The following is a 25,380-nucleotide window of genomic DNA, read 5'->3' on the forward strand; positions in this document are numbered from 1 at the left end:
CAGATCGACGGGCATCCTGTGTCGAAACGCGGTCACGCACGGAACTTGGTGTACCATTTTACAGCGGTGGTTTTCGACCGAGATGTCACCCCATACACAGTCTTCATTCTCCGATGTATGCACCGGTGTTTGTCCTTCGTCAGCCAAGAACACAATAACAGCACGTTGGTTCTGTTTGGACGCATTTGGTAAAAAGGTCGCCATAGCTCATGTGGCCGCATTTGAGCACGCACCTCGGCACGACACGACAGCTACACTAATCCCTTTGCCTACATGTCCGTGCTTTATACCCGCATCGGAATCACACTACGTTGCATGTCCGCTGAAGCAACGCCCTCAAATGGAAACTTTTTGACTCCCATTGCTTTTATACAAGACTGGTGATTAAAACGTATTGTCTTAAATATTTAGGTGTTTTTGTAACCTCCACACTAGACAGAGACCATCATCTGCAATTTATTAAGAGTAAAATAGTACTGATACCTACTATAGGTGTATTGAACAGACTACGTGGAATATTCCTGATTCTAGCTTAAAGTGTGTTTGCTATGATTTGATTCCTAGCCATCTACCATACACGAATGTTGTATTTAGTTGCTGCACCCAAATTCAAATAGCAGAACTTCAAATTCTTCAAAATAAAGCACTCAGAGCCCTTTGTGGTTTTCCATTCTTAATGTCCAGACAAATAATATATTCATCAACAGGCATTCCCCCGGTGGTTATCTACTCTTTGGTAACACTTGCCTTCAAAATCAAACATAGTTTGGCTCGGGGAAAAATAAAACACAAATTCATCAGTAATTCAATCTATTCATGATCATGCAAGACAGCGATCTGGAAACTTATATGTCTCTAGAATGAATACAGTGAAGTATGGAGCCAATGGTGTGTTGTATAGGGATATAATAGCATTTAATTCCATTCCAGACTCGATAAAAGGTTGTTGTCAGAATTTCAATACATTCAAAATAAATATTAAGAAACATTTATGGACAAAATGTAATGTTCTTGGAATTAGCCTATTTAGATGAACTTATTATCAGGTTTCATTGCGAGCTTTATCGTTCTGTTTATATAAACTTGTAAACACACAATTATTTTATCCTTGATAAATGTTGTATTTTAGATTTAAATTATTATAAATTTTTATCAGCTCTGTTTTATAAATAAATCAATTTGTCTTTAATATTGTAACAGTGCCAGCTCTTTAATGTACTGTCTCAATACGAACATTAGCTTACAGGATCTCTGAAACAATAAAAGAGACAAATAAATAAATAAATAAATAAATAAATAAATAAATAAATAAATAAATAAATAAATAAATAAATAAATAAATCTTGAGTTACATTAATTAAATATGACCACCACCTTCAAGTCAAGACCAATTTGCTCCAGTTGAGAGATAGCCATATAACTCATGCGTGGCCTCCATAACATAATCATACAGTATGTGCAATATTATACCGGGTGGTACAGCTGCCCCTATTTTCCCTCAAACATATGCAACCAGTTAGGAATTAAATGTCTCTTAGTCTTATCTTGTCCGACATCTTGCAGCAATTTTATGTGCAGTTAGTCCGATATAGACTTCCCCGCACAATTACAGACGATGAATCTCATTGTTGAATCCGTATTGACGGTTTAACTTCCTACAAAATTGTACAAAAAACGATTTTAATCCTCCTAGTCAATATTATATACATTTTTACGTTCAATTAAGACTAAAGTTCTCACATAAATAGACATGTTTCGACCCGGCATTGGGTCATCCTCGGTAAGACATGCATGTTGTATTAAAAGCATAGGAGACACACAAAATGAAATGTTATTTAAAAAGTTTTAAAAGAAACATGATGAAAATTAAAAACTGTGAAATGTTGATCGTTAAAACAGTCTTGAGCTGGAATTCTTTGTTTCAATGCTTTTTGTTGTCTTGTTAAAAAGTTAGGCTGTAATCTGCGGGTTGCATAAAACTGAGTGAACAGGGGCAGCTGTATACTACTACTACTACTACTACTACTACTACTACTACTGAATGATAATTAAATTGTGGCTATTTATGGTATATTCGAATCCCACCGTCTGCTGACGTGGTTTTCCATTTTCACATCAGGCAGGTGCTGGAGCTGTACCCTAATTAAGGCCACGGCCGCCACCTTCCAAATACAAGCCCTTTCCCATATTTGCTTCGCCGAAAACCTTCGATGTGTTAATACGATGGTTAACCACTAGTAACAAGGTATATACAGGTATGCTGCTTTACTCGGGACACAGCAGTAATCCCATCTATCGGAGATGAGTGGCAGCAGAAGAGACAAATCACATCACAACAATGGTCAATATAATGTTATTGTTGATCAGTTTCATGAGCTTTCGATATTGTAGGCCTTCACATTTAGTGTTTTTCCGACTCTAGGATATTAGAGCATCTAATGTAAAGGGAGTCCTTCCTTCTTCCATGACTCTCTCTTGTCATATTCTTCAAGCGGTTGTTCCTACTCGATTTTTCCTCATTTTTTTATAATCATCTTCATAATTTTCCTTGTCGATACAGACCGATGACCACGCGATTTTACACCTTAACACAATCATGACAAAACCCATCGCCAATTAACACAATTAAATAATATTTCCATGTTAGCAATGACCCCCTGTGGTTGGGGGCGGTGGAATAACACCCACGGTATACCCTGCCTGTCGTAATAGGCGACTAAAAGGGGCTCCAGGTGCTCTGAATTTTGGGGTGTGAGTTGGTGACCACGGGGCCCTTAGATGAGTCCTGGCATTGCTTCCACTTACTTGTGCCAGGCTCTTCACTTTCATCTATCCTATCCGACCTCCCTTTTTCAACTCTTGTTCTTTTCCGACCTCGACGCTATTAGGTTTGCGAGGGCTAGGGAGTCTTTCATTTTCACGCCCTTCGTGGTCCTTGTCTTCCTTTGGCCGATAACTTCATTTTTCGAAGTATCGGACTCCTTCAATTTTTCCCCTCTGATTAGTGTTATACGAGGATGGTTGCTTAGTTGTACTTCCTCTTAAAACAGTAATCATCACCACCACGAAAACTACGGAAAACTATGACTACTGAATGAGGTAGGCGGTAAACATTGGTTGATCGGGGCTTAAGACTATCCCGTGCTGAAAATCTCTCCAGAACCTGCGACACTCGTGTTGATTCGAGTGGATTCAGTGTCAGTGACTCCCATCTTCATACATGTATGAAACTAAATATAGTCTTATTTGGAGAGGCCCAGTCATCTGTCAACAGACTGGTGATAGACGTAAGTGTACAAATAATATGAGAAATGATTGATATTCAAAAGAAAAAATGCGGAGGCCAATTTTAAACGTACTGGTACACTTCTCAAAGCTGACAGACGACTATTTTCTGTTAGAGAACGGTGGCAGCTTGGGGAGGGTGGGAAATATTTGATTTATTTCTTAATGTCATAAAGTTATTGATGTTTTTACTTGACTGACTCAATATTTCATCCTCATTCTCTCACATCTTTCTCATATAGCTTTGTATTTCTAGAAGACTAGTTCCAAGCCTGTCTGCCTTCGCGTACCCTTCGGCAAAACAAAGTCCCTAACACATGAGCAAAATGTTTGTAATTAACATTGCGTCTGTTGTCGTGAATTAATATGTTTTAACTGTCAATTAATAATCTATTAATGTAGTTAAGGTTGCTGTTTGGCTCATGAGTCCATAGACTGGTTTAATGCAGCCATCCATGCCACCCTATCCTGTGCTAACCTTTTCATTTCTGCATAACCTCCACATGCTACATCTACTCTAATCTGTTTCTTCATATTCATACCTTGATCTACCCACACCGTTCTTACCACCTACACATCTCTCAAAAACTAACTGACGAAGACCTGGGTTTCTTAAAATGTACCCTATCATTCTCTCTCTCTTCTTCTGGTCAAATTTCACCAAATTGTTCTCCCCTCACCAATTTGACTCAATACCTCTTCATATGTAACTCGATCTAACACATCTCACTTTCAGCATTCTTCTGTAACACCACATTTCAAAAGCTTCTATTCTCTTTCTTTCTGAGATAGTTATTGTCCATGTTTCACTTCAAATGCTACGCTCCAGATGAAAGCGTTCAAAAACCCCTTGCTAATTCCTATATCAATGTTCCAAGTGAGCAAATTTATTTTCTTAAGAAAGGCCTTCCATACTTGTGCTAGTCTGCATTTTATGTCCCTCTTACTTCTGCCATCATAATTTTCTTTTTTTTTTTGCTAGGGGCTTTCCGTCGCACCGACACAGATAGGTCTTATGGCGACGATAGGATAGGAAAGGCCTAGGAGTTGGAAGGAAGCGACCGTGGCCTTAATTAAGGTACAGCCCCAACATTTGCCTGGTGTGAAAATGGGAAACCACGGAAAACCATTTTCAGGGCTGCCGATAGTGGGATTCGAACCTACTATCTTCCGGATGCAAGCTCACAGCCGCGCGCCTCTACGAGCACGGCCAACTCGCCCGGGCATAAATTATTTGACTACCCAGGTAACAATATTCATCAACCCCTTTAAGGGAGTAAGCCAGCCAAAATTGGGCCAAAAATTCAAAATCGAGTTATTGATCGTTTTTGGATCTTTGATTTATTATTAACATTGCGCTGAAAGAAGGAAAGCACAAACTCAGTTTGAATGCTTGAATTTCAATCAACTCTCGAATGTGGCATTTTGTAGCCACGCCCCCTTCTATACTGTCAACGACTCGAGTGAATTCATGGGAAATGTACTTGACCTATCTTGACTATCTTTGTGACAGCACCCAATACTTGAAGGAGAATATTTCGTCCATACTATTGGTAGCATTTGGAGACAATATTGTAAGACATGTGGGGTCTCTAGTCTATAGCGGAAAAAGTTGGTTTAATTCCTGAGTGTTTTGTTGTGCTGAAGTATTGTACTTTTTCCAGTTGTACTGGCATTCTGAGAAGATAGGAGATTGTTGTTGTGTTTATAACCATCACATGTGAATGTTATATAGCAAGTATGGTTCGAATAAAAAAAGTCTGGTAAGAGCAAATTTTCTGGAAACTACCGGACTGGTTTCTCAAGTAAGGAAGATGTCTGTGAGGTTATGGTTACAGAGGCTGAATCCACATCTTTCGCATAATTAAAGTAGACAGAATAGTGGAAGAAATTGAGAAGTGTTCTAGAAGGAAGAGAAGAAACAATAAGAGGTACAGAGAGGATGAGGAGAACGAAGAGTATGGAGCAGGACAGTTTTAAAGTGAGATTTCTGTTGCAAAACTTTGAAGTCATTTTTCTTTTCGTCAATTTTCTAATTCTTGGTACAGATTTCTCCTATACTATTAATGCTACAGGGATGAAATTTCTAAAGCTTGTTCTTACATTACAGAGCTACAAAAATAAGATGTCAATTTTATATAAAATGTATACTTTTCAAAATATGGCCATTTAAGGGACTTTTTTTTTGGAAAAAATATGACTTCGAGGGACAAGTCATATCCTGGCAACTAATAAATATTTTAAAAACCTGCTTCTTATTCTGCCAAGGAATGTTCAAGCTAAAATTGGTAGGAGTTTCAAGTTAATATCTTTGCTCAATTTCAAGAAAATGGTACCTGAAAATTGGAAAATTAACACGGGCGAGATAGGGCAGGCTTTCTCCCCTTAATGAGGGACCTACACCATTGTACATAGAAAAATGGGGTGCATTAAACTGTTTTTACACAGCAGTGGAAATTAATACTAAAACGAAACTTAGTGTGACAAACACATTATTCTTTTATAATAATATCATAGAACTTATAAACCTATCCCATTATATATAATTACTTATTCAAAATTGCGGTGTATCATGGCAACTATTTTGCCGTTTCCCTGATAATTTTTCCAAACACATGAATATTTTTCTATGATTCTTGTTTATTTCGATTGGTAATGTTATAGATACAACATGTATTAGAATGAGTGAAGTCCATCAAGTATAAATATTTTCTTCATGAAATTATTTTGTCCGCTTCTGTGGTGTAGTGGTTAGTGTGATTAGCTGCCACCCCCGAATGCCCGGGTTCGATTCGCGGCTCTGCCACGAAATTTGAAAAGTGGTACGAAGGCTGGAATGGGGTTCACTCAGCCTCGGGAGATCAATTGAGTAGAGGTGGGTTCGATTCCCACCACAGCCATCCTTGAAGTGGTTTCCGTGATATCCCATTTCTCCTCCAGTCAAATGCCGGGATGGTACCTAACTTAAGGTCATGGCCGCCTCCTTCCCTCTTCCTTGCCTGTCCCTTCCAATCTTTCCATCCCTCCACAAGGCCCCTGTTCAGTATAGCAGGTGAGGCCACCTGGGCGAGGTACTGGTCCTCCCCCAGTTGTATCCTTCGACCCAATGTCTCACGCTTCTGGACACTGCCCTTGAGGTGGTAGAGGTGGGATCCCTCGCTAAGTCCAAGGGAAAAGCCGACCCTGAAGGGTAAACAGTTTAAGAAAGAAAGAAAGAAAGAAAGAAAGAAAGAAAGAAAGATAGAAAGTTTAAGTTATTTTCAAATAGTCAATTTATCATTAATTTTCATTTGAAAATGTTTTGAAAACTTGACCAATGAAGCTAGCTCAATAATTCTAGTATATCTTCTTATTTTCTATGAAATACACATGCATGCAAAATTTCATCTTAATATCTTAAAACTTTTTAGAGTCATCAGGGAAACGGTTCTGGGAAACAAAATTTACGGGGAACGAGCAACAAACCTACCGATAAAGGGCTTGCTTGGGTGACAGGGCTTCACGTATTTGGTCATAACTTCGAAAGTATTGGAGATATTAACAAAAATTTTGCACTGTTATAAAGAGAAACGTCTGCTTCTGTGGTGTAGTGATTAGTGTGATTAGCTGCCACCCCCGGAGGCCCGGGTTCGATTTCCGGCTCTGCCACGAAATTGGAAAAGTGGTACGAGGGCTGGAACGGGGTCCACTCTGCCTCGGGAGATCAACTGAGTAGAGGTGGGTTTGATTCCCAACTCAGCCATCCTGGAAGTGGTTTTCCGTGGTTTCCCACTCCTCCTCCAGTCAAATGCCGGGATGGTACCTAACTTAAGGCTACGGCCACTTCCTTCCCTCTTCCTTGTCTATCCCTTCCTATCTTCCCATCCCCCCGCAAGGCCCCTGTTCAGCACAGCAGGTGAGGCCGCCTGGGCACGGTACTGGTCATCTTCCCCAGTTGTATCCACCGACCTAATGTCTCACGCTCCAGGACACTGCCCTTGAGGCGGTAGAGGTGGGATCCCTCGCTGAGTCCGAGGGAAAAGCCAACCCTGGAGGGTAAACAGATTAAGAAAGAAAGATAAAGAGAAACGTTAAAATTTAAATGAGAAAAATAAATGAAGAAACCGCGTCTTTGGTCGGTCAAAGGTGTTGGTCCCTCTTAATACTTCATTTCCTAATCTATTATTTCCTGTATCACCACACTTCATTCAACTGCACTCCACTACCTTTGTTTTGGATTTATTTTCATCCTGTACTCCTTTTCCAAGAATCTGTCCGTACCATTCAGCAGTTTTTCCAGATCATCTGCAGTTAAGGACAATGAAATAAATAAATTAACATTCAGTGCGTAATTTATCATTTGGTTCCTTCTTGTCCTAATTATTCCTGGCCTTACCCCAACAGCCTGGAATCGGCATGGAAGGAAGGAAGGAAGGAAGGAAGGAAGGAAGTTAGGTAGGTTTAGGCCCAGTTTTACAGACGGGTACCCTTTCCTGACACTAACCCTAAGTGGTGCACTACTCTGGGGTAGTCGTTGTTTGGTGTGTTGCATATAAATAATAATAATAATAATAATAATAATAATAATAATAATAATAATAATAATAATAATAATAATAATAATTTCGTGCGGCTATTTCTAGCATGGCGCAGCCCATGTACGCCGGACCCTCCGAAGAGGAAGGCAGGTACCTGCCAGGTTTGACAAACTACTTGTTCTTGTAGTGGAGGATAGTGTTATTTGTGGGGTATGAGTTGCAGGGATGTAGGGGGTGGTACAAACACCCAGTCCCCAATCCAAGGGGATAAGATGTCTAAGGTTAAAAATCTCAGTCTCGACCGGGAATCGAACCCGGGACCATCTGTACCGAAGAGCAATATGCTGACCATTCAGCCAAGGAGCCGGGCAGTATGCAGTTGAAGGGGTGTGTTTAAGACGAACAAAAGCATCCGACTCCCGAGCCAGAGTAATTAAAAGGACGAGGTTAAGAATCCACAGTTCTGAGATTTGTTAGAGATAATTCTCATTTGTGCTTGTATGGAAATAAGGATGGATAAAACAGGGAAATATTGGAGCCAAGAGTGAGAATAGGATATGAGTTGATTGAAGAAATTCCTTCAGACGAGCAACTCAATGTTGAAAACATCCTAGGGATATGAGCTACGAATTTTAGGTAAATATTATGAAGTATGAAAACGTATTCCTTATTTATTCCTATAAATTACAATCCATTTCTTAATCATCGTTATCCGGTCGATTAGATTAGCAGTTTGCCTTTTTCTACCACCACGAGTGCTAATGTGAGTCAATGCATTGTTTCACTTAAGCACCACTACGAGCGCTAATGTGAGTCAATGCATTGTTTCACTTAAGCACCACTACGAGCGCTAATGTGAGTCAATGCATTGTTTCACTTAAGCACCACTACGAGCGCTAATGTGAGTCAATGCAGAGTTTCATTTAAGCACCACTACAAGTGTTAATGTGAGCCAATGCGGAGTTTCACTTAAGCACCACTACGAGCGCTAATGTGAGTCAATGCAGAGTTTCACTTAAGCACCACCACAAGCGCTAATGTGACTCAATGCAGAGTTTCACTTAAGCACCACTACAAGCGCTAATGTGAGTCAATGCAGAGTTTCACTTAAGCTCCACTACGAGCGCTAATGTGAGCCAATGCTAGTTTCACTTAAGCACCACTACGAGTGCTAATGTAAGTCAATGCAGAGTTTCACTTAAGCACCACTACGAGTGGTAATGTGAGTCAATGCAGAGTTTCACTTAAGCACCACTACGAGCGCTAATGTGAGTCAATGCAGAGTTTCACTTAAGCACCACTACGAGCGCTAATGTGAGTCAATGCAGAGTTTCACTTAAGCACCACTACGAGTGCTAATGTGAGCCAATGCATTGTTTCACTTGAGCACCACTACGAGTGCTAATGTGAGTCAATGCAGAGTTTCACTTAAGCACCACTACGAGTACTAATATGAGTCAATGCAGAGTTTCACTTAAGCCCTTGTAACTACATTCGGTGTGGATATTTTTCAAAACTCAAGAAATGCCTTGAGGGTATTGAACCAGGGAATGCATTACGGAATGAAATATGTAAATAGGTTAATTTGACTAGGATTTGTATCAAAAAGGAAAACGAGTAAAGAAACAAGTGATTTTAGGCTGTTTTTCCGGAACTGCATTTAGGCCGGAAGTGATTTTTCGAGATTTGTTTCTTAGTTTGATAGAGCTATGCAAGGCTCACACTTTGAAATCTTTCCGGCACCTTCAGCCCTTCAATTTTCGGCACAATTGAGGAAATTGCTTAATTGTACGTCTTTCGTTGTATGGGGACCCCTTCTTTGTCTGCTGAGAAATGTTTTCAACATTAAAATCCGCCGTAACCGGGTATCGATCCCGGCAGCCTGTGAATCGATGTCAACAATGCTGCTCGCGAAAGTGACTTTGTTCACTTAAAATATTCATGCTACACTAGCATTTAAGGGACGTAACCTTCAACGTTTCATTACTTACCAGAAGACTGCGAAGACACTGCCAGCAGTGTTGTGACTCCCAGAGTTGTACGGCCGGGCACCGAATCCACGTCCATCCAGAAAGACACCCACGAAATTACGACTATGAGAATGGTTGGAAGGTAGCTCTGCACCAGGTGGAAACCAACGGAGCGACTCAGGTGGAACTCGGCTACAAGGCAGCTGTAGTTACCTGAAAGAACGAGGGTGATCCAATAAGTAACATGATACTACTTCTTTCTGCCTCAATTTCTGTAAATTCTCCATACTCGTATAATACACAGTGTCGGTTTGTTAGAGATAATTCTCATTTGTGCTTGTATGGAAATAAGGATTGATAAAACAGGGAAATTTTGGAGCCAAGACTCTTGACAGATCGCAAACAATAATTGTCGGGGAAAATATAGGGTTGTGTCAACCAGGCACTTTATTTATGGTGCCAGTGAACGGCTTTCCTGGTGATATATGACGTAACTGCAGATTGTTTAAAGATGATTTCATAATATACAAAATATCCACAATCTTCAAAATAATAATTATAATAAAAAATACGTGGCAGGCCTGTTTTTAGGCAGACCGATGGGAGTACGGGAAACTGCGTGTCAGTGTGGTGTGTGAGTTGCAGGAATGTTGAAGATGGTACAATCGCCCAGTCTCAGAGCCCAGGAAACAAAGTATTTCCGATTAAGATCTCCCAACCAGGTCAAAGATCGAACTCGGGACCCCAATACCACTCAGCCATGAAGCAAGACAAATTAGAATGTTATAAGAAGTGAGAAGCCGGGTTCGATGCCCAGCTCTGTCACGATATTTGAAAAGTGGTATGGAGACTGGAACGGCCTCCATTCAGCCTCGGGTTGTCAATTGAGTAGAGGGGGGTTCGAATCCCTCCTCAACCATCCTCAACGTGGTTTTCCGTGCGGGATGGTACCTAACTTACGGCCACAGCCGCTTCCTTCTCTATCCCTTCCAATCTTCTCATCCCCCACAAGGCCCCTGTTCAGCATAGCAGGTAAGGACGTCTGAGCGAGATACTGGTCCTCGTGCCTAGTTGTATCCCCAGACCAAATGTATTACGCTCCAGGATAATGCCCTTAAGGTGGTAGAGATTCGAGTTCGAGGGGAAAACTAATCCTGGAGGGTAAATGGATTAAATACAAAAAATAAATTCAAGACTAGCAAAAATATTTCCACCTTGTCTCGATATCACAAAACCCCGAGCTCAGTCAGCGTAATTAAGGTTTATGCTCTACTTTTCTTTCCATTCACAGCTAAGCTCATTATTCTTCTTGTCCCAGCAGTCGGAGTCAACTCATGCGTATCGCTTCGTCCATCGAGTTTGATCCGAATTTGAGCCTTTTCATGAATCGACATTTGATCTGATGCACCCCTCACGAACAGTCACCCATAACACTTTAACTCAATGGCATGTTTGTCCCTCTTTCAGGAAATCAAAGTGCCATACCAAACCATTCTCCATAGCGCTGCAGTCCTGATAGGCCTTGGTTTACCAAGCGACCGTTGCTCAGCCGGAATGTCTGCAAATTACGAAATGACAGGTGATCAGGGCGCCAAATCTTCTCGGCCATTTCTCGTGGCTTTCTAGACCGGGATCGCTACCTCATCGTCAGATTGCCCCTGAGTTGTTTTCACGTAACCTGAGTGGACCTGGAACTAGTCTTCAGATTCAGGTAAATATCCCTGAATTGGTCGGGAATCGAACACGGGGCCCTTCCGGATAAGACGCAGACTCACTACCCCAAGACCGCGGTGCCGGCTAAAAGTAATACACAAAAGTATGAATCAAAGTTATCTCCGTTCAGACCATGAAGACCCTTGGAGGGGTGGAAGGCAAAGGATTCCACTGTCCGTAACCTCGGCACTTGTTGGGAAAGAGTGGTTAGGTCAACGCCCGGCCGCCTTTGCCTCCCAGGAATTAACCTCGTACTCATTTCTGGCATAGGCTGAGGGAATCTGAGGACCATATGCACCTCCGGAAGTGGAACTCTCGTAGCTAAAATTTTTCGACTGATGGGGGTTCGAACCCATGTCATTTCGGGTGAACGGAGCAAGCTTTTACCGCCTCTGTCAGCCAACCCCTGAAAGTACTATACAGTAAATTTAGAAATACGGCATACTTCTGACATTTGGGTAATCATTCTACGACTAACATGCTCCCCTAGGTAAAGAAAGTAACATTAAAACGTTATGATGGAGATAGCACTCACCGATTTGGAAGGACTCCTGACAATCAGATGCTGCTATCTTGACGATCTCAAACTGGGGCATGCGCAGTCCTTTCCCCATGATGACAGGGTTCATGGTCTTCCACTCCAGACTCAGCTCCTCAATCGTCTTGGAGACTGAAAATAAATTAACATTTACAGGATGATTCACTACTAAAATTGTTTTCTCTTAGGCCAAGGAGATTTGAATTGGTGAAGATGTGCGGTGAAGGTGACGGGGTTGGAGGGCGTGGCCTGTACTAGGAACTGTTCCGGCATTCGCTTTAGAACAGGAGAATGGGAAACTAGCTAAAGTTGGACGTCAAAATTGACAGATAGTTAGCCTAATTGGTGACAGATCGAAATGTTTGCACACAGTGGCTATGAACATACGAATATCATTATTTATAATTTCTATATAATGCAACCTTTCCACCCCACGCCATTTGCCGCATAGAACCAAATGACTGCATGATAATCCCTAAAATGTCGGGATACCGCCATATAGCACAATACGCCAAGGCGCTTGATGGAAAGGGACCTTTTTAGTCTAGAGTCAAATGCCACCTCATCAGGAAGGAACGAAAAAGAAAATTTTTCAGAATGATGGTTGAGCAAAAGCTCTTCCGACCGTGCAAGGGTCTACTGCACCCTTCCGTTCCATAGAATCAAACCACCGACTTCATAGGGCCATGGTGCTTTCGCGGAAAAAGATCAAAGAAAATAACACATAACTAGCTTAAAGGCATAAATGAACGGAAGGAAACTTGGGATACAATGTTATTCGGCAAAATGACAGGCAGACAAAAGTTTAAATACCTATTTATTGAGCCTTGATAAATCAAATTAATTAAAAGTTGACCCTGAATATTCATAGTATATCAATGTTGAATATGCAACGTACAATGGACTAAATACAAATTGTAAAATGTCAAAATTTTATTTCTCCTGTACCTCTTTCTTCTTCCCGTCATGATGATAAATATTACATTATAATTTGTATAACATACTTTTAAAAAAAATAAGAAATATCCTTATAAATGCGACGGTTATCATTAAGAACTTTCTTCACTATCAGAAGAAGCAATTATTTATACAACAAAAAAATTGAAGATAACTTGAAATGGTCACCTAGCTAAATTAATTATATTATAAAAAGTAAACAAAGAGTAAGTGAATGCTAGTCGATAAAATCCTAATCAAAATAAAATGACTGATGTCGGGTCCAGAAATCGAACCCACATCCCAATGAATCCATTGACAAAAATTACGAAAATAAAACTCGATTTGTCATCCACATAAAGAGTGAAACACGACTAAAAGAACGTATAAAAAAGGAAAATATGTACACATAATATGAAAAGGAACAATAAACAATATACACATGCAATTGGTTGTATAAAAAAAATTTCTGTGACAACAAAAATCCATGGTTACCTCAGAACTCGAAGCGATGATATCCAGGATGGCATCGACAAACGGGTCTATAAAAACTCCCTTTCTTAATTAATCAGTTCCAGTTAGTTAAATATTATTATAAAATCTTACATGGAAAAGTAAAAGAATCCTTTAAACTATAATCGGTGTCGCGCTGCCTTCATTCTAAGTGGAATAGCTCGAACAACACAGTATACAGTAATCCTCTACAAGGGGCAAGCCCTTTTCCGTCTCCCCTCAGGTTGTAAATCTCTGGACGTCAATGCCCTAGCAAATAATGGCCTGATGTGGCAGAAATATCCTTTCAACATCTCAAGGCGAAACCAAATCGTTTCCCTTGGAACACATATTTGTTAAATAATCTCATTTCATTACGTATTCTCATATCATATTTCCAAAGCTCCACTGGCTTATTAGTTCACTGCCTTATCACAATTCTTTAACTCAATATCAGGCCACCTTATATCTTATCATATTCACATCCTCAGAATTAGATTGACCAGGTTCGCTTCCATCCAATTACAGAATGCAGCCTAGGTTTTTCCTACATTTTAAACTCAAACCAATAAAATCAAATATGGATTTTAAACATATCCATAATGTTATTCTCATATATAGAAAGGGAAAATATTCGACATTAAAGGAAAACGCTAATATCAATAGGAGGGCATTTGTTCGATGTCCAGGCATGTCAAAAGTTATGCAAATAATTAATACAGCCATCTACAAATATTATCATGCAAATTACGTGAAAATAAGAGTGCCTTCCTATCCTGATGTTAACAGCCCATAGTCCATTTTTGAAAGCATAATCACCATTCATTATCATAATAAGCTTGGATATCACGTAAATAAATTATACAAAATTACGGTTTGGCTCAGTGCCAAAACAAATCTACATTCTATTACTTTTACCTAATCTAAGCACTCTCAGACTAACTAATATTTTATCATCACATCAAATACATGCATACCGGGCGAGTTGGCCGTGCGCGTAGAGGCGCGCGGCTGTGAGCTTGCATCCGGGAGATAGTAGGTTCGAATCCCACTATCGGCAGCCCTGAAAATGGTTTTCCGTGGTTTTCCATTTTCACACCAGGCAAATGCTGGGGCTGTACCTTAATTAAGGCCACGGCCGCTTCCTTCCAACTCCTAGGCCTTTCCTATCCCATCGTCGCCATAAGACCTATCTGTGTCGGCGCGACGTAAAGCTCCTAGCAAAAATACATGCATTACGTTAATTATATATATATATATTTAAGCCCATCGAGTAGACTATTAATTCCATGAAATGAATATAAATGAATATGAAGACCACTCACAAGTTCTCTCTCTAATTAAAAAATACATTCAATTTACATTTCTAACCTAATTTATGTGATCTGCATAATGAATAACCGCGCATTTATAAAAAATGATTTCATTTTAGTATTTATCATCATGTCGTAACAATCCAAGGTTCGTGTCCTGGGAAAGACCCTCATTTTTCCTTCTATGGTGTTGACGTTGGTCACGGGTTCATGTCCGTTGCTACTCCCGCTGAGCGCGTTCATAATCCAATGGTTATCTTCTACACTTATAACAGTTTTTATGAGATTAACACTTGTTGCGTCACTTTAACACACACACAAAAAAATACAATTATAACACTTTAATGAAATTAACACTTGTTGCATCACTTTAAAAAATTACAATTATACCGTTCTTGCGGTCACATAACTTCAACTTTTTTAAATACTATTGTTTGTAGACAATTATAATATTCTCGAAGATGTAAACTGTATATTTGCAGTCTGAAACACTAAACAAATCTGAACACCATCAAACCGTGGTTCTGCCTTGAATCCTTCGCGTCAGGTGGATACTGTTGTCATCACCGCTATTCCTTTTATAAACTTTCCCCCACTCATGCAAGAGACAGTGGCAAATCCCCACTACTTTTTTAAATTAATAGTTCCACGTGTCGTATGACATCGGTAATACACTCAAACGTGTGACTCAGATTCTTAAGTAGTCTGGTTATGTGCGGAAACTGGATTGTTCGGACATTTATTTAAAATTAATTTTCAAAATAATGCCCCTACAATGTCCTCCATGAGGGTTCTGCGTACAAAGGAAGCGTCCTGACGATTAGTGTGTTATATAATGCAACGATTGCCTATTCTTCCACACGTTAATATATTATAAAGAATTGGAATTTTGGCAGATGTCTATAATAAAATCATATAACATCCCTAGGTTTCCCATATTAAATATTATGCATGTCCCGAAATCTCATCATACAAATGCAACTTGCGAGCTGGCAACATCGTGTTTCGGCCATTTTTTCAACGGGTGAAGGTATCATTATCGATTTTTCTGGCTTGGCATTTTCTTCTCTCTCTCTCTCTATCTGTGTATTCTTTTAGTTAAGATGGAGTGGTGTTTGGCAGGCTACAAAGGTTGTGTAAGCAGGTGCAACCTATTGCAACTTTTTGTAACAAGTACGAGGGAGCTTTACAAAGTTTTTTTCACTGCCAAATAATTAATAAATAAATATGTACATGACCGATAAGATCACAATAATATAGCAAGTTTTAAAATAACATTCTAAGAGAAGAACGTAATTACATTGTATTTTGGTTCATTTAAACTGAAATAGAAACTTTTCAGGAATAGAATGGTTCGTCAAACACTGACAAAGTCACGTACATTATCTATCTACATATATATAAAATCCCTAATTCTGTCTGTAATTCGCAGCGATACTGAAAAAGCGAGGAGGCTTCAACAGCTGAAATTGGTACCAGTTATAGACTGTTATGTCTTCTTCTTCTCCTTTTTTATCTGTTTACCCTCCAGGGTCGGTTTTTCCCTCGGACTCAGCGAGGGATTCCACCTCTACCGCCGCAAGGGCAGTGTCCTGGAGCTTCAGACTCTGTGTCGGGGATACAACTGGGGAGGATGGCCAGTACCTCGCCCAGGCGGCCTCAACTGCTATGATGAACAGGGGCCTTGCGGGCATGGGAAGATTGGAAGGGATAGACAAGGAAGAGGAAGGAAGCGGCCGTGGCCTTAAGTTAGGTACCATTCCGGCATTTTCCTGGAGGAGAAGTGGGAAACCACGGAAAACAACTTCCAGGATGGCTGAGGTGGGAATCGAACCCATCTGTACTCAGTTGATCTCCTGAGGCTGAGTGGACCCCGTTCGAGCCCTCGTACCACTTTTCAAATTTCGTGGCAGAGCCGGGAATCGAACCCGGGCCTCCGGGGGTGGCAGCTAATCACACTAAACACTACACCACAGAGGCGGACTATGTCTTCTCTACAACAAAAATACAATGAACCTCCGACTACGAGTTTTGTACTATTTGAAAGAAAAACACGTTTTTATCGCCATGATGACGGAGGTACACAGCTATATCTATCGGCATGACATCGAACTGCGAACATCCTGGCCTCTGTTGCCTTCCAGAGATATATTTGAGAGACTTAAACTGGTTCCAGATACGAGTTACAAGAACAAGGGATTGATGACCATCATAGCTGAGCTGTTTAGTGAAAAATACTATTTTTCAGCGAAAGGAATAAATCATGTTTTTCCATTCTCGGGTTTATCTCTATGGATATGGACGAGATAGAGCAGCTCATCTGGTCGCCATGGTCTGACAGCGTGGTTAGCCGGTTCGAGTCCCGCTCGTTGAAAATATTTTTACCATCAGAATGTTGGCCGGCAGGGTAGGGAAGGTGGTGTTATAGAATTACTAATCACTAGATTGCGTGCCAAAAGCATGGTTTAAATTCCAAACTTTTCCGCAGTTGCTCATATGGAGTGAGGGCGCATGCACTGTAGATGATGATTCGTTTTGTACAGTTGTATGAAGCTTTCTCAAGAGTACACAGATCCATAGTAAAAAGCACTCAATGTGGTTTGTAAGGGAATACTGCAATACCTGTTTTGAATCCAATCGAATGTCGTAAAAAACCTGGAAAGAGTAGCTTTGATTCATAAGATATATTAATATTGCATTTAGAATTTCCAATTACTTTCTACACTCTTCATAAAAAATAGAACACCTTGAAAGACTAAAGATACGAAGTTCATATTCATCAGTATGTTTTGCAGAAACGATTAGCATTTTCAGTCACCCAGGTTCAGCATGTGTCCTGTTGCCTAGTAGGCATTGGGTCCTCCATGGGTACTGATAACTTGTTCTATGCGTGATGGCATTGACGCGTATAAGGCGCGAATGGCGTCCTAGGGTATATCAATCTATGATGCATTCACCTGAGTCCACAGTTCATCTTTGGTGGTTGCCATTGGGTCACAGCGCCGCACCCGTCATTTCACCATACCACACACATTTTCGATTAGCGCAAGTCCGGTGATTAGGAGGGCCATGGAAACGGTCTGCCATCCTGTGCAGCAACATGAGGTCGCGCATTGTCCTGCTGAAATACATGTCTGGGATGTCGTGCTGAAAAGGTACGGGTCGCAGGATGTCATTCATGTAGGTCAAACTGATCACAGTGCACTGGACACGCACCAACTGTGATTTGCGGTTGTACTCAACAGCACAACAGCGTCCCACACCCTAAGACTTTGAGTTGGCGCTGTATGTCTTGTGCGAATGTAGTCAATGTGATGCCTCTCCCCCTGTCTGCGGCGAACCAAAATGTGGCCATCATTTTCAAACAAACAGAACCTGGATTCATTCGGATGGATGCATCACGTTCTCTCATGCCAATAATGCTCCCACATTCAAACTCACTCATTTGACGGTACGGTTCTCGCATACGTCTGCGAGGCATCCTGCACGTCGGCTCAAGTCACACTGATCCATTATCTTCGGCTTATATCGACAACGAGAGACGCAGGCACATTTTACCAGGCGGTGGTTGTGCGCCGAGATATCGATATGGACCTTGAACCTGAGGGCGGACATGGTTCATATGCTAACCAGCCTATCTATAACCTCGTCTCCATGAATGTGTGTCCGCGAGAGAGAAATTAATATTAGATTAAAGTGAGAAGATATTGAAGCAATAAATTTCGCATTTAAATTCTTTCGCTTAGGTAATTTTCATTGACGTCCGCCTCTTTGGTGTAGTGGTTAGCGTGATTAGCTGCGACTCCCGGAGGCCCGAGTTCGATTTCCGGCACTGCCACGAAATTTTAAAAGTGGTACGAGGGTTAGTACGGGGTCCACTCAGGCTCTGGTGATCAACTGAGTAGAGGAGGGTTCGATTCTCACCTCAGCCATCGTCGAAGCGGTTTTCCGTGGTTTCCCACTTCTCCTCCAAGCAAATGCCGGTATTGTACCTAACTGAAAGCCACAGCTGCTTCCTTCCTTCCTTCTTCCTTGTCTATGCCTTCCAATCTTCCCATTGCCCACAACGCCCCTCTTCAGTATAGCAGGTGAGGTCCGGACGAGGTACTGGTCCTCCTCTCAGTTTCATTCCCAGACCCAAAGTCTCACGCTCCAGGACACTGCGGTAGAGGTGGGATCCCTCACTGAGTTCGAGCGAAAAACCAACCCTCGGAGGTAAACGGATTGAGAAAGAAATGAAGAAAGATTAAACCAAAACTTATGAGAAAACTTACTTATTTCTTCCTTCATATTTGGATTTTCTTGTAACAATAACCTGAGTAATGGAATGTACGGGAATTTTAACTAAATTAAGCGGCATTTCGTTCTTTCCGTTTGGCAACTCTGTCCTTTGTAAACCTATCTATAATCCCGTCTCCATGGATGTGTGTGCGAATATGTGTCCACCAGAGAGATATGCATATGAGATTAAACCGAGAAGTTATTAAAGTAATAAATTTCACATTTCAATTCTTTATGCTTCAGTAATTTTCACTGACTAATTCGAAGTGATTACCGCGCCCGTTCCCATATTCCAACTTCACTTATTTTTGTTCTGCTAGTGAAAAACTCCAGACCTCGCTTTCATAATTTATTACGCGACTAGGATAGATTCGAAAGGAACTGCAATGTTCGCGATAACAGAAGCCCTTTCTGAATCAGTGGTAGAGTACCCGCCTTCGAACCTCAACATGGTGGGTTCAAACCCGGCGGAGATAGTGGCATTTTTTGAAGAGCGGTAAAATATTCATTCGGCACTCCATGTCGTATGATGTCGGTGTAAAATATCTCTGATGATAATATGCTGTACATTCAACAAATTCATTAAAACACATTAATCTGGGTTCTCTGCTACCTGATAGAAAAATAAGGGAACACCGAAAGTGTTACGCACGGAGACATTAATGACACCAAATCTACTGATTTACAGGAAATATAAAGACCCAAATATACACATCACAAATTAAGCGCCACTGATATGCATTTAGGGCTGACACTCAGGTGGAAGATTCTCTATCAATTGTTTATCTAGACTTTTTATAAATCTATGGACGGGAGATAGTGGGTTTTCCTTATATTAACACCTAGGTACTTACAATGATCCTCATAAGGAACTTTCACCCCCATCAACGCAGTAATTAAAACTGAGAGGACTTTTCCTATTTGTGAAACTCACAACCTGACTTTTAACACCGTTTATCATCATACCATTGCCTCCTGTCTATCTCACAACATGTCCGACTCGTTGGCTGAATGGTCAGCGTACTGGCCTTCGGTTCAGAGGGTCCCAGGTTTGATTCCCGGCCGGGTCGGGGATTTTAACCTTCATTGGTTAATTCCAATGGCCCGGGGGCTGGGTGTTTGTGCTGTCCCCAACATCCCTGCAACTCACACACCACACATAACACTATCCTCCACCACAATAACACGCAGTTACCTACACATGGCAGATGCCGCCCACCCTCATCGGAGGGTCTGCCTTACAAGGGCTGCACTCGGCTAGAAATAGCCACACGAAATTATTATTATTATTATCTCACAACATCATCGAGGACATTTTCCAGTTGCTCGCAATCTTTTAACTTCTTTATTACTCTGTATAGAATAACACCATCCGCAAAAAGCCTTATGTCTGATTCCACTTCATTACTCATATCATTTATATATATAAATGCAGAAGAAAACATAAAGGTCCAATTATATTGCCTTGAGGAAATCCCTACTTAAATATTACGGGGTCAGATAAACCTTCACCTATTCTAATTCTCTGAGATCTATTTTCTAGAAATATAGCAACCCACTCAGTCACTCCTTTGTCTAGTCCAATTACATTCATTTTTCCAGTAGTCTCCCATTCCACCCTATCAAATGCCTTAAGACAGGTCAATCGCGATACAGTCCATTTGACCTCCTGAATCCAAGGTATCTGCTATATCTTGCTAGAATACTACAAGTTGAGCTTCAGTGGAATAACCTTTCCTAAAACCGAACTGCCTTCTATCAAACCAGTTATTAATTTCGCAAACATGTCTAATTAATCAGAAAGAATGGTCTCCTAAAGCTTACATGCAATGCATGTCAAACTTACTGGCCTGTAATTTTCAGCTTTATTTCTATCACCCTTTCCTTTATATACAGGGCTACTATAGCACCTCTCCATTCATTTGGTAAAGTTCCTTCATGCAAACAATAATCAAACAAGTACTTCAGATATGGTGCTATAGCCCAACCCATTGTCTTCAGTATATCCCCCGAAACCTTATCAATTCCAGCTGCTTTTCTGCTTTTCAACTTTTGTATCTTACTGTAAATGTCATTGCTGTCATAAATAAATGTTAATACTTCTTTAATATTAATCACCTCCTCTATATGGATATTATCCATTTAAGCAACAATATTTACATACTGCCGACTGAATACTTCTGCCTTTCGAAGATCCTTGCATACACACTCCCCTTGTTCATTAATGTCCTTATTGGAACTTGTTTCTGCCTTAAAGTACCTATACATACTCTTCTATTTTTCAGTAAAATTTGTATGGCCGCCAATTATGCTTGCCATCATATTATCCTTAGCTGAATTCTTTGCTAGATTCAATTTCCTAGTAAGTTCCTTCAATTTATCCTTACTTTCACAGTCATTTCCAACTATTTCTTTCCAACCTGCACCTCCTTCTTAGTCTCTTTATTTCTCTGTTATAATATAGTGGATCTTTACCATTCCTTACCACTTTTAAAGGTACAAACCTCTTTTCACATTCCTCAACATTTGCTTTAAACCCATCCCAGAGTCTGTTTACATTTTTATTTATCGTTTTCCACCGATCATAGTTACTTATTAAAAACTCCCTCATGCCTGTTTTTCAGCCATATGGTACTACCTAATAGTCTTCCTTGGGATAATCACATAAATGGGATTGTAAATAAAGGTTACAGATCCCTGCACGTGATTAAGAGGGTGTTTACGGGTTGTAGTAAAGATATAAAGGAGACGGCATACAAGATTCTGGTAAGACCCCAAACAGAGTATGGTTCCACTGTATGGGACCCTCACCCGGATTACTGGATTCAAGAACGGAAAAAATCCGAAGAAAATCAGCTCTATTTGTTCTGAGTGATTTCCGACAGAAGAGTAGCATTAAAAAGTGTTGCAAAGTTTGGGCTGGGAAGACTTGGAAATAAGAAGACGAGTGGTATGTTCCTAGCTGTCAGTGGAGAGATGACGTGGAATGACATTAGTAGATGAATAAGTTTGAGTGGTGTCTTGAAAAGTAGGAAAGATCACAATATGAAGATAAAGTTGAAATTCAAGAGGACAAACTGGGGCAAATATTCGTTTATAGGAAGAGGAGTTAGGGATTGGAATAGCTTGCCTAGGGAGATGTTAAATAACTTTCCAATTTCTTTGAAATCGTTTAAGAGAAGGCTAGGCAAACAACAGATAGGGAATCTGCCATGTGGGCGACTGCCCTAAATGCAGATCAGTAGTGATTGATTGATTGATTTATTTATTTCTTTTTCTGATAAGAGCGAGTAACCTTGAAATACATTTTAAACATGTTTCACGTCATTTCAAATAATAGTACAACCAGAAAATATTCCTACGATATGTTCCTCTGCCAACTTAACATGCACTGAACAGTTGAATCGCATGAATGTTTTAAAAGGGCGCTCCAGAGGCGCGCGTCATCATTTTGCTGGTTTCTCTCTCAGGAAGCCAATATTAAAGAAAGCGAATTTAATCAAGCGCTTGAATAACTTGCTGTGAAGTGCTAATGAGCTGAGACTCACAGCTTTAGACCATCCTTCTCTCAACAGATATTGAATTCACTACCTGATAAAATAAGCTAATGTCGGGAAAGGTTTTTACATGGCCTAAAAGAGTAGGCATTGAGAGACTGGGTTTTAACCCTGCGACTGGGCGGGATCGACTTCCACCGAGCTAGATAGCCGTGGGGCAGAAGGCCCGTTAACACAGAGGACAAGTCATACTACATTGGCAACTAAGATGGGAAAGAAAATAACTGACCAAAAAAGCAAGGAGGCATTTTTTTTACAATTTGTTTTACGTCGCACCGACACATATAGGTCTTATGACGACGATGGGATAGAAAAGGTTTAGAACTGGGAAGGAAGCGGCCGTGGCTTTAATTAAGGTACAGCCCCAGCATTTTCCTGGTTTTAAAATGGGAAACCACGGAAAACCATCTTCAGGGCTACGGAAAGTGGAGCTCGAATCCACTATCTCCCGGAAGCAAGCTCACTGCTGCGCGCCTCTAACCGCAAGGCCAACTCGCCCGGTGAGAAGACAAATTTAGAAATATGTAAAATTTAGTCACCAAGAATGCAAAGTACAGTTGTACATTCTTAATATATTACAAGAAAGCCTGCTGTAGAAACCTTTATTTTACAGATTAAGTTAAATTAATAGAAAACCTAAATTAAAACTGGGTGAACGCGGCTCGATCCTAACCATTACATGCTAAAGGAAAACGCTGGTATCCCGTAGTGATGGGATAATCGAATACGTTTAATATTCGAATAACCTCCATGGGATTATTTAAGTATTCGAATACATAATCGAATGAGTTTAAAATATTATAGGCTACACTTGTGTCACATAGAATAATCGGATGCGTCATGAATAAAGTTTTCGGTTTAACTGTGTCGGATGGATAATCGATTGAAATAATCGAACAGATAAACTCTTACGAAAAACAGAAACACGGCTCTTTTTTCAAATGTGGGTGCGTGGGCGCGAAATGCAGTAATCTATGCATGTTTAAGTAATAGCATCGGAATACATGACTCATTCGTACGTGTGAATCATGAGATATTATTTTTAGAAGGTTTATCAGACACCTTTCGTCCTACTCACACACTTCCTGTAAGGGAATGGAGATAGGTAATTTTAATTTCCCTGTGATGCGTTGATCACAACGTTAAGAATACTTTTCATTGGATTATTTCCAAAGCATTCACTATTCACCTACGCCAATCATTCGAATGGAAATTCAGATTAATAATCAAAGAGAATCCAATGAAAAATAATAATCGATTAAAATGAAATAATCGAACAAGCGATTATTTTTTATTCGATTATCCCATCACTAGTATCCCGTCGCCACACATAAGTTCACATGATAGGGTAAATTCTTCAGCCGCCTACCTAGGAGCTGTCCCAGCACGTCTGTAACCTTCCGTGAAGAGAACCTCATTCTCCGAAGTATTAAGATAAGATATTTATATTTATTTAATTTGAAATCATAGTAGTAGCAGCTTAGAAACAGATGAAATAAGCTTTCGAGTACCGACCGCCTAACAGTTACAACATTTCAAGCCCGACATCTGTTGAACAACTTGAAAACTATGTGGTTTTCGTGCACGGCCGACTGGATACCTCGCTGCGCTCCTTATACCGGCCTTGACAATCGCTTGTGAAGCCCAGCATAAAGCTGTAATCACCGCCGTCTCAATGTCTGAGACGGCGGTGGCTGTAATTGGAAAGTTTCACCATAATGCCGCTGGAGCGCTGGCCTACTACCCACTGACAGGAAGCTGTATATAGCAAATTGTCGTATTTCCAGTTTTATTTTTTGGTTTTTCTGTCGTAAATGTTGGCAATGTGTTCGCAATGAGGTACTTGTTCGCTTGATAATGAGATCTGATAGTTATGCGCTAGTGAGTTGATTTTTTATTGTGTAGTGTGGTGATTATATTTTTTTAAATTGTGTTTACAAATCTTAGAATTTAAGACATTCTTGTGCACCTTTTCGTACTTCGAGCACAAATTTTATGGAAACAAGAACAAAGTGATTTCTCGCTGTAACTTCGTCCTGAACAAGGATTTTAATTTATGTGCTAATTCGTTTTTTAATGATGTGTTGATTTGCTTTTCTTTAACCGTGTTAAGAAATATTCGAATACATATTGCTGTGTGCCTTTTTTTGTATTCCGAACAGGAAAAAAAAAGCAAAGGGACACTATCATTTCACGAATTCTCTGTAGACCACGACAAAACTACGGAGTGGCTAAAAGCAGGTAACACTCTCGTCTTATTTTTCTGTTTCTATGTCGGGTATTTACCTTCGTACTTTCTTTTTTCTTACTCTGCTTACCCCTCCAGCGTTGGCTTTTCTCTCGGACTCAGTGAGGGATCCCACCTCTACCACCTCAAGGGTAGTATCCTGGAGCGTGAGACTGCGGGTCAGGGGATACAACTGGGAAGGATGACCAGTACCACGCCCAGGCGGCCGCAACTTCTATGCTGAACAGGGGCCTTGTGTTGGGGATGGGAAGATTGGAAGGCATAACCAAGGAAGAGGGAAGGAAGCAGCCTTGGCCTTAAGTTAGTTACCATCCAGGCATTTGCTTGGAGGAGAAGTGGGAAGCTATGGAAAACCACTTCGAGGATGTCTAAGGTGGAAATCGATACCCCCCTCTACACAATTGACCTCCCAAGGCTGAGTGGACCCCGTTCCAGCCTTCGTACCACTTTTGAAATTTCGTGGCAGGGCCAGGAATCGAACCCGGGCCTCCGTGAGTGGCCGCTAATCACGCTAATCAGGTATTTTTACC

The 25,380-nt window shown here is 40.6% G+C and overlaps 1 protein-coding gene across 1 annotated transcript in view; it reads right to left on the minus strand.

Annotated features, from left to right (window-relative positions):
* The window catches only part of LOC136881056 (glycine receptor subunit alpha-3), an 865,119-nt gene that overhangs the window by 19,302 nt on the left and 820,437 nt on the right, over nucleotides 1–25,380 (minus strand). The window contains exons 6-7 of the mRNA XM_067153659.2: nucleotides 12,021–12,155; nucleotides 9,794–9,985 (exon numbers count right to left, since the gene is read on the minus strand). Of these exons, the coding sequence (XP_067009760.2) occupies nucleotides 9,794–9,985; nucleotides 12,021–12,155 (327 nt within the window). The remainder of the gene's footprint in view (nucleotides 1–9,793; nucleotides 9,986–12,020; nucleotides 12,156–25,380) is intronic.

The sequence above is a fragment of the Anabrus simplex genome, chromosome 9 (assembly GCF_040414725.1).
Source record: "Anabrus simplex isolate iqAnaSimp1 chromosome 9, ASM4041472v1, whole genome shotgun sequence".
Classification (NCBI taxonomy): domain Eukaryota; kingdom Metazoa; phylum Arthropoda; class Insecta; order Orthoptera; family Tettigoniidae; genus Anabrus; species Anabrus simplex.